We start from the raw sequence: 16,240 nt of genomic DNA on the forward strand, positions 1-16,240 counted from the left end.
TATGAGTTCAGAGAAATGTCCTAGTTCCAAATAAATGCCTTGAGATAATTGTAGGAAGAGGTACAGATCTATGACAAAGGAGCATTAAAGAAAATACATATTTTCAAATACACCGGGCAAAAGGGGAAGCTTAGACAGGATTTCTGCCCATTGTACATGGCGGATGAAAGCAAATGATGGGGGACTTCCCTGGTGGTGCAGTGCTTAAGAATCTGCCTGCCAACGCAGGAGACACAGGTTCGAGCCCTGGTCTGGGAAGATCCCACATGCTGCAGAGCAACTAAACCCGTGCGCCACAACTATTGAGCCCACATGCCACAACTACTGAAGCCTGGGCACCGAGAGCCCGTGCTCTGCAACAAGAGAAGCCACTGCAGTGGGAAGCCCGCGCACCGCAAGGAAGAGTAGCCCCCTCTCGCTGCAACTAGGGAAAGCCCGCACGCAGCAACGAAGACCCAACACAGCCAAAAATAAATAAATAAAATAAATAAATTTATAAAAAAAAAAAAGCAAATGATGGAAGACATTGGGAAGGTAGGGGTTTTTAAATAATGCTTTTATTCTTTGTCATTGTAGTATGAATTAAATATGGATATATCATTGGAATGAGTCCCAGTCTTGATGAAAGGCTGTAAAACTAAACTAAAATAAACAAAGAAGTAGGTCAAAGGTCATTAGGAAAGCATGTCTGTTTCTTTCAGTAAGGCTTTCTGGAGTGTTGCCCACAGAATTGAAAAGTGCTTTTTCAGATCCATTTGGTGTTTTTGAGAAATCCTGGAGCAGTGTTTTCAAAGTGTGGTTGTGGAACACCTGAGGCTCTTGAGACCCTTTCAGGGGTCTGGGAGATCAGAACTATTTTCATAATAACACTGAGATGTTACTGGCCTTTTTCATTCTCATTCTCTCCTGAGAATACAGTAGAGTTTCCCAGAAACTACATGACTTACAATATCTCAGAAGAGTAAATGCAGAGGCAGATGTGAGAATCCAGATGTTTTCTATTAAGCCAGACATTAAAGACAGTTTCAAAAATGTAAAACAATGCTACTTATCTCACTATTTTTTTGTCTTGGTTTGGAAAACATAGGGCTTCCCCCCTGCCCCAAATGTTATTTAAGATATTTATTCTTCTTATTCTTAAATTAATGAGTGTTTACATTTTTTTTGGTTTTAATATCTAATAGTGTCCATATCAGTGGATATATCTATCTCAAAAACACTCTGGAAGCAAGCCCTTGAAAATTTTTAAGTGTGTAGAGGAGGTCTGAGACCAAAGGTTTAAGAATGACTGTCCCTAGAGGATAAGTAATTTCTCTGAACCTTAGAAGAGGGCAAAGGTGACCTTATTAAACTATGGGAGTGGCAGTTATCTGTAGTTAGCAGTTACACAAATGTTAGCAATGATGCTAACTTGAGTGCCGCCTTCTTGGTTACCTCTGAGACACTTTAATAGGAATTCTTATTTGATAACTCACAACAGACAAAGCAGTGAAGGCTGTTGGCATTCTTTCCATTTTATAGATAGGAAAATGTTAGAATCAGAGAAGTGATTTTCCAAGGATCATGAAAAAAAGTTGAGCTGGAACCATTTGGTACTTATGAATCCTAGTCCCATGTGTTTTCCTGTTGTTTCACTGACTGCATTGGTGCTAGGACGAATCAAGAAATTTTCTTCTAGTGGACCACAGCATGGTGCATGGCAAACTCTTAACTCCTTGTGGAGGACAGCTTGTGTCAGATCACTTTAAGGTCCTCTGTGACAAAAAAAAATAACAGGTATCACTAACACCCTGATGATATCAGTACATTTGAAATTCACTGGCCAGGTGGAAAAAATATTACAGAAAAATGGGATAAAATATACCTGGGGAAAATATAAGGAAACAAAACTCCAGTTTTTATCAACATAGCACGAGGACATGTCAGCAAGATAACACACCATGAAGGCCCATGGGGAGTCTGTAAAGTTGAGTATTTGCTGGTGATGCTATAGTGCCCATGGGAAAAAAGCCCGAGTGATAATACTGTGATGTATTAGAGCAAGACTTGTACAGTGGACTAGGAAGCATCTTCTCTTAGAGGACAGTGTCTAGTTCTGTAGTTATAGTTGTAAAAGGTGAGAAATGGGGGAGTTTTGGAAGAGTGGTCATGGATGTTTAGCACATGGGATGCTGGATGGGGAGTGAGGAAAAGCGAACAGAGAACCATCATTTGCTGGTAAGTCAGGCGGAGGTAATTAGTAGTTGCCTGTGGGGCAAAGCGTGTGTTTCTCTGATTTGAGCACCATGTGTTGCCTGGGATCTTTTGGAAATACAGAATATTGCTGCTGCATACTTCATTATGTCTAGCAGATGTTGCTTTTATGTTTTTGAGTCCAATTTGCAGAATGAACATGGTGTCGTAAAACAATACTCCTAAAAACAGAAGAGAGGAAACTAGTTAACTGGCCTCTTACCAGGACAGTTTTAAGAAGGGCCAGACTTTTAGCCGTGGCCTGTCTGGAGTACACAAGTGAGACTATTCTAAGAAGAAAAGCAGTGTCATGACATGTTTATTGATGTAAACTGTGAATAAAGAAGGTTCAGTCACATTTTTAGAGAAAATATAAACTATTCGGCAGCTGACTAAGGAGGGGACTGTCACTGGACGGTTGCCTCCTACCTACACTCCATCCCCTAATATTTAAAAAAATTGTTTTCTTGCAGCATTTGCCAGTGATCCAAAAAAAGGAAAAAAAAAATCCTCCTTTTCATGACTCAGTGTCTTCAGGTTGTTACAACAAACCTGTTCAGCTTTTGAATCTTATTAAAGTCAAAATATTGAGTTGATTCATCAGCACTAAGCGATTAGATTTTCGCTTTATGCGTGTTTTGAAAGCAGGGCTTGCTATAGAAGGTATATTTACATAACAACGCTGTTGCTCAATGCCCTTGCATTTTTCTGCACATGCTCTTATCTTAATGGAAATTTACTGGAAAATTCTTGCCAGAATAAACACATTCCTTCAGGAGTGAAAGGCTTAATGTACTTTTCGTTCAACAGCACCACTTTCCTGTGAGCAGATAAACCAAATTATTTGGCATTAGTCATTATACTTCACACATTCCTCAGTTCTCATCATGATCTCCCGTGGGGCTAAGGGTTGTCGAAAATAGCAATAAAGTAGACAATCTTACATTATAATGAGAGGTAAAACAAAAGCAAGGAAGGGCGTCTATATATTTGACATGAAATAAACCAAAAATGAATCCGGCAAACACTGTAAATTAGCTTTAGCTATCCTGATAAAGCAGGATTAAGGAGTATGAACCAGAGAGCAGTTGAGCTGGTGATCACAGAAATGAAAAATGTAATGTACTTTTCATTTTTAAGAGAAAAGAGAGCTTTCTCGTTCACACTGTAACTTAAGAATCAGGAGTGTAAACCCTAAACTGAGAACACCAGGTGGTATCATGGCCACAGGGTGGGATACAAGGATGTAAACAGGAGTTGGGGCAGGGAGGGAGGAAGTGTCCTTTGAATTAAGGGATGGGGGCGGCAAACAATGGACAATGGAGGCTAGAGGAAAGAGATTCACACAAACATGTCTAGACTTCCTGCTGTTGGCCCTCATTCTAACGCCCACCCATCACCAGGCCAGGATTGCTGCTGGGGTGAGATTATAGGGATTGTTCCATCATTGATGCCACCAGCATTAATAAAGTATGTAATCAAGGCAGAGAGAACCATCTTTAAAGGGATAAAACTGGCTGATTAGCGCATTACAGTTAAGTAGTCAGTTATATTGCATTTATTTGCAACAATAGGAAATTAAGTTCTTTGACTTTTACTAAGTCAGTTAGAATTAAACTGCTGGGTAGATTCGACCAGAGTTTAGTGACCTTCTTCCTTATGCTGTATTAAATCCTACTATTTTAAATAACTATGGGAAAGGCCAGTTTAAATGTGAAAATGTTCACACACTATTAAAGAATTTTGTTTTGTTGCATTTCTTTTTATTTTCTCTATGTGCAGTAAGTAAAACCAGTCTAGCAGAGTATTACTTCCTAATGTCTTCTTGGGAGATAAAAAAGCAATTTGATATTAGAGTAACAAAACACTCATTCACCAGTTATTGTCTCCACTCAAATTGTATTTCTGAAAAATTATTGAATATAAAGGGGAAAAACCATAGCTGAAAAATTTCCTTCTTCAAGTAATAAGGCTTTTCCCTATCTCAATATAAACAATAATGAAGCAATTTAATATTTCTATTCTATATGGGTTTTTTTTATTATTAGGCACTTTAATTCAATGTTAGTAGTAGGTAGGATATGACTTACAAAGAAAAAAAATACAGTTGAAGTCATTAAAAAGTTTATTCACTTATCCTTTTCTTCATAGATTATATTTAACCAAATGTTTACAAGGTAATTCCTAACTACTTATTCAGAATTGCCAATAAATACATTTTTTACCATGTTTTAAAATATATGTAAGTAATGGGTACATTTATAAGTGTAAATATTAAAAGTTGCTTTCTAAAATAGAGTGTAACAGCAAACTTAATATACCATCCTTCTATTGATGTTTTGGTTCCAAAAAACAAACTTAAAATTCAAATGGTGCCTCATTCATTGATTGTGGATATTTGCTATGTGAGGGGTGATTGAGTTTGATTTTTAGGTATCAATGATAAATATGAAATACTGTGTAAAATTCAATCCCAATTTAATTAACCTCTAATCAAGATTTAACCTGTTGCTTTCTAAGAACAAATTTTCAGGTTTAAAGAAGCCTTAAAATAATTTAAGTGAAATGGAAATGGAAGAATATTTATCCCATTGCTGTTTGTTCTTTGCCATGCTTTTCCATAGAGGATAAAACTGTTCATTCTACAAGCGTATTATAATCAGTAGCCTCTCAAGATAAACAGTTTCAAAATACACATTTCTTTGGTTTTGTTTAGGAGAACTTGAGTTTCCAAATTCTCCAGCTCAGTACTGTGATATTTTAGAAATTGTACTACTTCCTCATGTACTAAGATGAACCGTGTTTTCTTTTGAATTTATAGTCGCAGATATGGCCAGTATACCATGAACCAGGAAATCACCAAAGTTATAGAAAGACCTCCATTTGATCGATCAAGTTCCCAGGATTCTTTGGATGAACTATCTATGGAAGATTATTGGACCGAGCTAGAAAATATCAAGAAATCCAGCGAGAACAGACAAGAAGATCAAGAGGTGGTGGTTGTCAAAGAGCCTGATGGTAATAATGAAATTAACAAAACTTTTTTCTCTTTTTTTCTTTTTCTCTCTCTCTCTTTTTTAATATGTATAGATGGGAAATGAATACATGGAAAGGAAGAGGAGGAAAAAAAATATTAAAGCTAGGAAAACCAGAAAAAGATAAATGGTAGCTGCCTTTCAACTTGAAAATGACTTAATTGTGGCAGATTTATAGATGCAGCTGACACATATAAGTGGCATAAGTAAATTCGCTTAGTTTTGGATGTGGCTAGAATCTTGTTGGCTAAGCTTGCTGTATCATAGACTCTTAGAGTTAGACTAGAATTTTGAAATCATCTAAGCTTTATTTAAATTCCTTCTTTGATATCCTAGCCACATGGCCATTTGGCCTCTAGTGAGTATAGATGCTGATGATATGAGTATAGATGCTGCTTTTCTGTCAGCTTGAGCTGTTTCGGTGTTCTTTATTTTATTGATTTATGATTTGCTCTATACTACCTTTTACTCACTTATTGTAGATCTGCCTTCTGGAAGATCAGAACAAGTCTGTTTTATTTTTTGCATGATAGCCTTTCAAATGATTGAGGATAGTTGTCTTGTTACTAGCCAAGCAACTTTTTCTAGAAGGAAAGATTCACATAAATCCATCGTTGTTGGTGATTTGCAGACCTGTCCCAGTACTGGTCATCTTATCTTTCAAAGTATCATCCTCCAGATTGGCAGCAGTGCCACAGTTTAGCCAGCTAAGCTCAGGGTACAGATTTGGACAGGAAGATGGTATTAGCATTCTTAGCCTCCACATTTACTTCTTGTATTTGGTTCATAATTTCACTCAAGTCTCTTTCTAGCCGCATTTCCCACAGTCTCCACTACTGTATTTGATATTCTGGAAGAAGCATGTAAAACTTCACTTTTTTTTCCCCTTAAATTTCATGTTTTCTTTTTTTTTTGCTAATCTATTAAATTAGACACTAGGTTTCTGATGCCTAACTCTGGCATCTGTTATATTAGCATTCTTTCTATGCCTTGTGCCAGCTATAAGTTTGTAAGTCAGTCTTTGGTGTATAAATTGATACAAATGCCAAGAAAGTAAGAGCCACAGTTAGTACCTTGGGACCCACTGCTAGTAGTGACCTGTTTTTCAACAGAAGACTTTTTTTTATATATATAAATTTATTTATTTTTGACTGTGTTGGGTCTTTGTTGCTGTGTGCGGGCTTTCTCTGGTTGCAGGAGTGGGGACTGTTCTTCGTTGTGGTGCGTGGGCTTCTCACTGCGGTGGCTTCTCTTGTTGCGGAGCACGGGCTCTAGGTGCGCGGGCTTCAGTAGTTGTGGCTCGCGGGCTCTAGAGCGCAGGCTCAGTAGTTGTGGCGCACGGTCTTTGTTACTCCGCGGCATGTGGGATCTTCCCAGACCAGGGCTCGAACCCGGGTCCCCTGCATTGGCAGGCAGATTCTTAACCACTATGCCACCAGGGACGCTCTCAACAGAAGACTTCTTAATAATGCTAAATGACTTAGCATCAAGTTGTTTAATACTGAAATCTATCAATACATAAATAGGCTTTTCTCCTTTGCTATACCATTTGTTGAAAAAAAGCAACCGATAATACTTGAAAAAGAAAAGTTAGAGATTTTCCTTAATTTAACACTGATTTGTAAAAGAAAATTATAACCAACTCATTCTTCTATTTGGGTTCTCTTTCATTTTACTCTCATTCTTTCTCACTTTACCAATCCAGTTGAGCTTTTTGTGGTAGTAGTGTCTCCCAACATTTCTGTCTCAATGTTTCAAGATGGCAGCAGCATACCAGCGGCCTGCTGAGTAAGGAGAAAACATTCTGCAGAAAGCCGCACTCGAGCCTGTTGCATAGCCATGTGTCCTTAGCTATTTCATAATTCTCCAAGGCTAAAATGGATTCATAGTGTTGTGATTATCAAGAAGAATTGGGACTGTTTCTATACACCCATGCCTTCTTTTTGACTTGAAATTGTTTGAATTTTACCTCTACTTTTTAATGGAACAAGTGGCTCTATACTGTAATCTTGTTTACTTCCCTTATCATGGCAATATCAGCTTTTTTCTGGCCGTTTGGTTTGATACACGTATACCGAGTTCTGCCTTAACAGCATTAATAATCACGGCTGACTTTTTATGTCAGTAAACAGTTTTTGTTGTCTGGCATGCAGAATGCCTGGCACTGCCTTATGTTTCTTGAAGCCAAGGTTATTAATACTTTATTTCTGCCCTCATGGAGTTTAGATAGTAGAGAGGGATAGATGGGCACACCAGTCAGGGCTCCATCATGTGATATGGACTATAATAGAGCTCTGCAAAGTTCTTCCCATGTGACATTGTCACATGTGGTTATGAGGCACCCAGGGCAGCTGTGGTTTAGTTTACAGATGAGAAAACAGAGTCAGCTTGAGGCTAAGTGACCCGGCCAAAGTGACATGGCCATCAAGGTGCAGAAATGGGGTAAGGACACAGGTCTTTTGTGTCTCAAGTCCTTGATCTTTCAATTTCCTCTATAAACATGGAGCTTGGAGTGAATCTATTCTAGTTATCATTCAGTTTTTCTGTTAATCATCAACAGATCTTCCTTTTTTTTTGGCCACGCCTCCTGGCATATGGGATCTTAGTTCCCTGATCAGGGATTGAACCCGTGCTCCTGCAGTGGGAGCACAGAGTCTTAACCACTGGACTGCTAGGGAAGACCCGAATCGTCAATAGATCGTATACAACATTTGCTTTACTGTTTACTTCGTTTCAGTGTTTTGAATGGATTCAGTTGTTTAATTGGTTTCCTATAATAAGCTATTTTGGTCTTTTTGCTGAAAATAGTGTGCTTTAAAAAAAAAATTTGTGAAAAACATGACTTTGATGGGCTGACCTGGGGGGTTAAAAAAATTAATTTGAAATTGATTAGTTCCTGATGTCCAGATGCTCTTTACTTCTTTTCCACACTCCCTGTCAGCTACAGCGAGCAGAGAAAACAAGCCTTTCCATCAGTTAGGGTTGGACTCGGGTAGTGCTGAATTTAAGCCAAGAAACAGGGCTTTAATGGCCATCCCCAGCATCGACTTCCTTCTGTAACTCGATGGAAGTAAGTTATCTTTTCATGGCTTGCTCATCTCTGGAAAGGGAACAGTATTATCTTCCCCTGGTTAATCTGCACGGAAGTTATAGAGGTTAATCACATGTGAAGTCATTTAAAACTTTTAATTGAGTGTATATGAAATGGATCTAAAATTTGATATCTTTATGCCTGGAGTTTATGGCAGTTGTCCAAGTTTCAGATGATGATTCTTAGCACTGCGGTTTGGTTGTGATATAAGAGTTTCAGTAAGGGTTTTTAAACAGCTTAAAAAAATGTAAACGTTCTCATATTTTGTGACTTAAATACCATTCTTCTCTATTGTCTTAGAGGGAGAACTGGAAGAAGAGTGGCTTAAGGAGGCCGGTTTGTCCAATCTCTTTGGAGAGGCTGCTGGAGATAACCAAGAAAGCATGGTGTTTTTATCAACACTGACCCGGACGCAGGCGGCAGCTGTTCAGAAACGAGTAGAGACTGTCTCCCAGACCTTGAGGAAAAAAAACAAACAGTACCAGGTTCCTGACGTCAGAGACATATTTGCTCAACAGAGAGGGTCAAAAGAAAGGGAGGTAGGTTTTCTTTTTTGATAAAGCAAAGGAATAATTGCTTAGAATCAATTGAACCCATCCAGTTTAATTCAGATCATTAAAAACTTAATGGGCATGTATATGCAAGGCGCTAAAGCTCCGTGCTCTCCATGATCAGGAGGGACTTGACCCCTGTCCTTCTAGAAGTTATACTGATGGGGCAGAAAATGAAACAAGTTACATTTCTCTGTGACAGTCCCTGTGTTAGGTGTCCTTGGAGCGTTAGGAATGGCCCCAACCTCCTAGGCAATGTGACAGCTAATTGTTACTTACAGAAAAGTCAGAGGTAGAGGATTCTTCCTTCTACGTTAACTCTTTTAGGAAAATTTGCTTTTTTTCTAGACTCATGTGGGGATGAATGGAAGTGGAACGTGAAGGAGCTAGTTGTAGCTGAATTATAAAACAGGAACCCTGAACATGAAATAACTTCCCCTTTGCATCTAGCACGTAGCACGGTGCCTAGCACATAGAAGATTTGAGTAGATATTTGCTAAGACGATGAATTTATTAGTGGAAGCTGTTGGAGTCTGGTAGAGACTCTGGGGCTGATGGCTGTCAGGGGAGGCCTGGTACAAGTAGGAGATCTGTATGGCATAGAACAGTGTGGCTCAGTACAGCCAGTTGGTGGGCTGCTAGTGGCTTGTCCAGGAGGACCTCAAGAGCTTGCACAAAATGTAAATTAATATCATCTGCTCCTTCAACAAGAAAGTCTTGCTACAAAGAGGAAAAAAAGGTCAGCTGAACTTAATGATGTTCTTAGGGTCAAAGTTGATCTATACTCTGGACTGTTCTCTGATGAAGTTGGAATAGCTCTGGTCTAGAAGACCCAGTTGGATGATTGGAGTGAGAACAAACAGAACGGATGTTGAACGATGATTGCAGTGATCATAATAGCAGTTATATTTGCTGCTGCCACTACTGAACACCTACTGTCACAACTACTTTCCATGCGATATCCCGTTTCATCCTTAGAGCTGTCCTGTGAGTGAGGTATCATCGTTTCCGTTCTACAGGCTCATAGACTTTAAGTCACTTGCTCAGTGGTCCCGTAGATAGTAAACCCAGATTTGTCAGACTCTAAATAAGTGCTTCTAACCACTGTGCATCCTGCGGCATTTGGGTTTACATATGTGATTCTGATATTAGTCGCCTCAGTAAATACATGAGATGTATTTACACTATAAATAAAGGGTAACAAAAATCTTTAAAGGATGAGGGACTAAATGGACTTATATTTAAGGTATCTTTCTGTCATATAGAGGTTTTTTGCTTTTTGTAGACATTTCATTCTTCCAAGAAATCCTTTGTAGCTGCAGCTTCCTGCTCTATTTGCATGGTCAACTGTAGATCAAATCCAGTCCATTTTATAGGAGTTTTGGGGTGACTGGATTGCTCTAGGTAGGTCTCTGGCTGCTGTGAGGCAGTTACGTGCTTGCATACCACCCAGTCGTTATTTGGGACATCCACTGGGGTTGAAGGACTGGACTTGGTTTCTAGCTGTAGGAAAATGAATAGTAAGGAAATATAGTATTATGACATTTCCTTCCCAATTAAAGAGCTCTCCCTGAGGGAGTTAAGAGGAAACAAAAGGGGGGGGGGGCGCAGAGAGCTGAGCCTAAGCAAACCATGTACTGTGGGATTCCTGCCAGTCTCTAAGAGGATGTTGCTACTCAATGCTTCAAGCAACATTTTCCAGCAAATTCTTGGTAATGTCTAAACCACATGGTTTGAGTTCAAGGTAACTGGTGAGTTGTATCATCTGATGGAGTCAATAAGAGAGAAATAGCACAAGTAAATTAAAATAATGTTAACTTGCTTACACTTTATGCCTTTAATCGAAACACTGCCACCCATTAGAAATATGTCCCCCATCCCTCAAGCAGACATGGGCCAGCTATCTTTACTTGCAGTTCTTCTATTCTCAGATAAGTACAGTGGGCCCTCCATATCCCTGGGTTCTGCACCTGTGGATACGGAGGGCCGACTATACTGTGCCATTTTTTATAAGGGACTTGAGCATCCTCCAATGTCGATCCGCAAGGGCAGGGGTGGGGGGTGTCCTGGAACCAGTCTCTCACAGATACTGAGAGATGACTGTCCATATTCAGCTCTTCCGTTTCAAATGCTTCCTCTTGAAGCCCTTGCTGACACTGGGAAATATAATACAGAAATGAATACCATCTGCACTGTTATCTTCAATTACTTAGGAAAACAATTCCAACCACATGCTCCAAAATACGTGTTCCTGTGTAAGATTAGAATTACTCACTGTGTGCCCTGTGCCGTGGAGCGCTGGCCTCCTGCAGGCTCGTGGGCGGAGGGAGGAGGATGGTATTGCCCTGCCTGAGGGGGACTGAAGTAGCGCCATGACTCTTGTACCACTTCTGTGATTGGTAGTCGCTCTACACTGACCTGGGTACCTCTAACCTCTAAGTAGAGCACCTCTGCGTACCTGCCCCGGTGCTTTTCGAGACTCTTCTTGGACTGCAGGTGGAGAGGGGAGTTCTCCTCTGCTAACACCTGAGTTGAAGTATGTGGGGAGGGGACTACAAAGGCTATCTTCTTTTGTATAGAGAGGAAAATCCAATGGAATGAGTATTTTAAAGACAGTTCATTCAAATAGACCTCTGTGTATGATTGACCTAGACTCCCCTTCCTGATTCCTGAATTCCTCCTGAAGCCTTACTTGGAAAGGAGGAAGTACAGCCTGGACACACTTACTGGTGAGAGGAGCCAGCCATGTTTTCCTGTGTCCATAAGCCCTTGGAGGGCTGCATTCTTCAGGTGTCACTTCCTCAACCCCTTGAAAAAGGAGTTCCTTTGAATATCTAAGCTCTTATTACCTGCTTGGTAATTTAGTTTTAGTTGATCTCACATTTATTACTAGCTTTTTAAAAAAATATGAAGAATTCTATTTTATTACCTACATGTCAACTTATAATTTTATTTTATAACAGCGTTATTGAGAGAGAAGTCACCAAGTCGCCCACTTAAAGTTTACAATCCAGAGGTTTTTTGTGTAGTCACAGATTCACAACCATCCTCACCATCCATTTGAGCACCTTTTCATCATCTCCAAAAGGAAACCCATACCCGTTAGCAGTCATTCCTCATATTCCTCTCCTTACCCACTCGGCAACCACTAATTTACTTTCTGTCTCTATGACTTTCCTATTCGGAAGATTTCGTAGAAATGAAATCACACAATATGTGGTCCTTGTGACTGATTCCTTTCACTTAGTGTAATGTTTTCAAGGTTCATCCATGTTGTAGCATGTACCTGTACTTTGTTTCCTTTTATTGCAGAATAATATTTCATTGTGTGGGTGGCTCACATTTTGTTTATCTACTCATCTGTTAATGGATATTGTTAACTTTTTGATGTGTTTTCTTTTCCCTTCAATGTATAGCGGCGTTCTTGATGGCAGGGACACTCTTGATGTTGCCCTTATTCCCCACAGGGCTTAGTAGTGTGTCTTACAAGTTGTGGGTGATCACATGTTTATTGGATGATTGCTTGTTGATTATACCTGTAGTCCTTTTTTTCTGTGATTGATATAATTCTGAGTGCATTTCTTGTACTCTGAAGGTTAGTAATAGAGTTATTTCACAGTACCGTTTCTCTGGTTGTGAGGTGGAGATGACTAAATGGCCCATGTTCTATCTTTAGCCTCCAGATGGTGCAGAATCACAATCAGTCAGAACAGACGAAAACAAATACCAAGGAAAAGATGGTAAGTTGGACCCGTTCTCTTGTATTTTCTCATTTATTAGTATAACAAACAGATAAGACCTTTTAAAACATTCATCTTCAATTCTGGTAAGCAAATTCTATTCAGATACTCATATAAAGTACCCAAATAGATGATTACATAAGACTGAGCATATAGTTGGCCTTTGATTTTTTTTAAATACTTGTCTATGTCTATCTGTTCTAACATCTCTGTACATAGTCAGTTTTCCCAAATGCTTACCATGTGCCAGGTACTATGCAGAGATATTTACCTAATTTAATAAACTCAGGAGCTCTATGTAGTAAATATTGTTCTTAACCCATTCTACAAATGAGAGAAGTGAGGTTTACAGATGTAAAGTTACTTTCCCAAGGCCACACAGCTAGTAAGGGGAGCCAGTGAATTTGGAACCTCATTTTCAGATCTGAAGTTCTTAGCTCATAAATGGATGGCTTTTCAGAAAGTTTAGAAAAACTTTTTTTAAGTTAAGATTTTTTTGGGGGGGGGGGTCATTGATTACAACTCTCCTTTTCATTCCTTTTTCTGTATCTGTTATTTCAGAAATGGATTAGAAATTCAAGGCATGGATGAAAATAAATAGTAAGACTTTATTAGTACTTACCAAGAAAGAATTTAAAGCTATTTCATGGATTTACAAAAAGGAAAAATTTCTAAATTAAGGTCACAGATTTAATCCTCAGTGTGCTGTTACTTAAAAACTATAGCAGAGGTGGTTGGTGGCTGCCTGAGTCCCGCTTGGGACTTTTCTTTTGTTTATGTCCTTAAGACCTGGCACCTGGAGTGTTCATGGCATTACTTGTGTTGTGTTTGGATTGGAAGTAGTGGAGGAAGAGTATCAGGTAGACTGTGGAGGCCTGGGAAGTGTTCCCAACCTTCCTATAAAAATCAAAGGTTAGTCCAAAATTACTGTGTACGGGACATTTTGGAGTCTTGGAGCATCTAGTATCTTTATCCTTCCTTTCATACTTTTCTCAGAACTTCTCTCCTGCACCCCTGCCTTAAAATATATACACACACACGTATGTGCATATATAAGTGTGTGCATGCGTGTGTATAGACACATACGTGTCTATATATTTATGTCTATAAAAGCACTTGATTTTTACTGTTCTGTGGAGATTTCTTTAGTTACATGCTTTATATCAGAATGAAATTACTGGGTGTTTCCCTAAGTCTGTGTGCCAGTAGGCACTGAAGTGGCAAGCAGGCTGGAATAGCCAGTGCAGGCGGGCTAGAGAGCTGGGTCGTTAAGAGAGACAGATGAACCTTTTGTGCCAATATCAATATGCTTTGGGCTTTGGGGAAGAGCGACTGGCAATTGCTAAATGAATACTGAGGAAAACATTGTCCTTTCTTGGTGTTTTTCTCCTTTGCCAGAGATGGTGATGTAGGCTATATAAACAGAAGTTCTGGAAGACAAGTTCATTATAGCAGTCCCTTCCAGCCTAGCTTGCAGCAGCCGAGTGGAATGTGACAAACTTGCTGCCTGATTTACATCTGCTTTTGCTGGAATGCTATGAAGTGGGCATAGAGCCTCCAGTCAGAATAATAAGAGAATGTGTATAATGCCATCCAAGTCACTGAGTATTTACTACTGCACCTGTTCTGGGCAATGCCATGCTCTTTTGCTAGCCAGTGAATTAACCAGTGTTATGCAAACATTGAAAGGTTCTGAATGAAATGCATGGAAAATATTGTCTGGAGTTCAAAAGTGGAGCTCTTTCCATTTGAAATCTGTAAGTGTGAGCTACGTAGTCTATTTTAAATGTTTTCCCTACACTTAGGCTTTTATGCGTGTTCAATCAAAGTTACTTACTCTAAATGAAAAATAAAATTTTAATGTTGCAAGCATTGTTGCATTTCAAATTAATTAATCTACTGCTAAGTATCAATCTTAACTTTTCATCAAATTATACAACTCTGTGTATATGAAAGTCCAATGTTTAATACATACATTTAGAAATACTAATAATGCCGAAATAACTTTTAAAACTTTTGTGTTATGTTTTCTTTTCCGAGTTCCAAAGAGGAGGGGAAATTATTTTTTAAAATAAAGATATGGATTATTTTGGACAATTGAAAAACTTTGAGTTTTGTAAAATATTTGTAACTCAGTGCTATTATCCACTTAAAAACCAAAGGAGAATAGATTAAATAAATTATATTATTTACACTTTTGGGCTTTAAGAGCCAAAAGCTTTATCTCAGCATTCTCTGTTAACGTTTCTCTTTGAGAGTAGATAATTGATTCATAGATACTTTTATTAATCAGTTAACTATTTCTTTTAGCAGTGCTCCTTTATCACCCCTGAAACTGTTTTTCCTGCTCTCTGCCTTAACTGGAGTTACCATTTGATCCTTAAGCCTTTTGTATATTGTGTTTTTTATTTTTGCCAGTTTTTGAAGGAACTTCATATGTATAAAATGTATTCTAACTTAATTATAATTCTTCTCCTCAGTTTTGAATTCACAGAACATTTGTTTGTGTGTGTGGGGAGGTGGTGTTTATTGTAGCTCTGACATGGGGCTGTTAAGGAGAAAAGGGAGTCGTTTTAACATTCTTGACCATAAACACTCAGCTTTTAGAAAGGTAGCTTCTAATTTAAGAAAATGGCTAATCAGTTTTTTCCTCTTAGAATGGTTTCCTAGGAAACCAACATACATATTCACAGTAAAACATAAAGCGGTGTAAACCAGTGGGAATGTAAAACTCAAATTGTGCTTTGACATTTAAGTTAATACTTTAAAAATTAATCGGAGAGAGGTCTAGTTATCCTAATTAAAAAAAAAATTGTCACAGGCTGTTGGAAAAGCATAATGTGGCATAGATGGCAGCAGATAAATACAATCAAAGAGCTTTAAATTTTCTCTTATTTTTGGAATTCACATAGGTCCATTTTACTTACTTTCTTAACTGTGAGATGTCACCAGGGCCAGCTATGTAATTTGCAAGGCCCAGTGAAAACTGAAAATGTAGGGCTTCTTGTTCAAATTGCAAGACAGCAACAGTAGAACGTTAAACCCAACCTGGGGTCCCGCTGAGCACTACCTAAGTCCTACAACCACGAAGCCCGCACTGCTTACTGAATGAGAGTGAAAAAGGCTAGATTTAGATTTATCCGTATTTTCTTTTGAGTAAAACAGTTTTTCTGTGTGTTTTTGCTTTAAGTGACTATAAGTATAGAAAATATATAGAAGATAATACAAATACATTTTCTGAAGGCATCAGACTTTTAATAATATACGTATATATGACATATTTATTCAATTTTAAAATTAACTTTACCCTCCATCACCTTGCTGTGTTAGTATATAAGCATTTGAATGTACTATGTAAGCTTCCTGATGTAATCCAGAGCTGCCCACCATGAATTAAAGGTCTGCAATGAGAAAATAACAGTAATCCTGTCATTGATTCCAGGTTTTTATCTAGTGTGAGTTGTGTTAAAAACCAAAAACTTATCAAATAGCCAAATTTAGAAGTGTTTTCTTCCAAGCCTAAAGCCGACATTTTCAGCAAATAAGTTTTCAGGTGTTAATTTTTTTCCTGGAGGATTAACAACAAACAAA

The 16,240-nt window shown here is 38.5% G+C and overlaps 1 protein-coding gene across 4 annotated transcripts in view; it reads left to right on the top strand.

Moving 5' to 3' along the window:
- Window positions 1-16,240, top strand: part of ARHGAP18 (Rho GTPase activating protein 18) — a 133,993-nt gene that overhangs the window by 70,416 nt on the left and 47,337 nt on the right. For all 4 annotated transcript variants that reach the window (XR_009521926.1, XR_009521927.1, XM_060029979.1 and 1 more), the window contains exons 2-4: window positions 5,054-5,250; window positions 8,659-8,897; window positions 12,586-12,649. Coding sequence is in view for 2 of the 4 variants with exons in the window: in XM_060029979.1 (XP_059885962.1) it covers window positions 5,054-5,250; window positions 8,659-8,897; window positions 12,586-12,649 (500 nt within the window). In the remaining 2 variants the exon portion in view is untranslated. The remainder of the gene's footprint in view (window positions 1-5,053; window positions 5,251-8,658; window positions 8,898-12,585; window positions 12,650-16,240) is intronic.

The sequence above is a fragment of the Delphinus delphis genome, chromosome 14, assembly GCF_949987515.2.
Source record: "Delphinus delphis chromosome 14, mDelDel1.2, whole genome shotgun sequence".
In the NCBI taxonomy this organism is placed as follows: domain Eukaryota; kingdom Metazoa; phylum Chordata; class Mammalia; order Artiodactyla; family Delphinidae; genus Delphinus; species Delphinus delphis.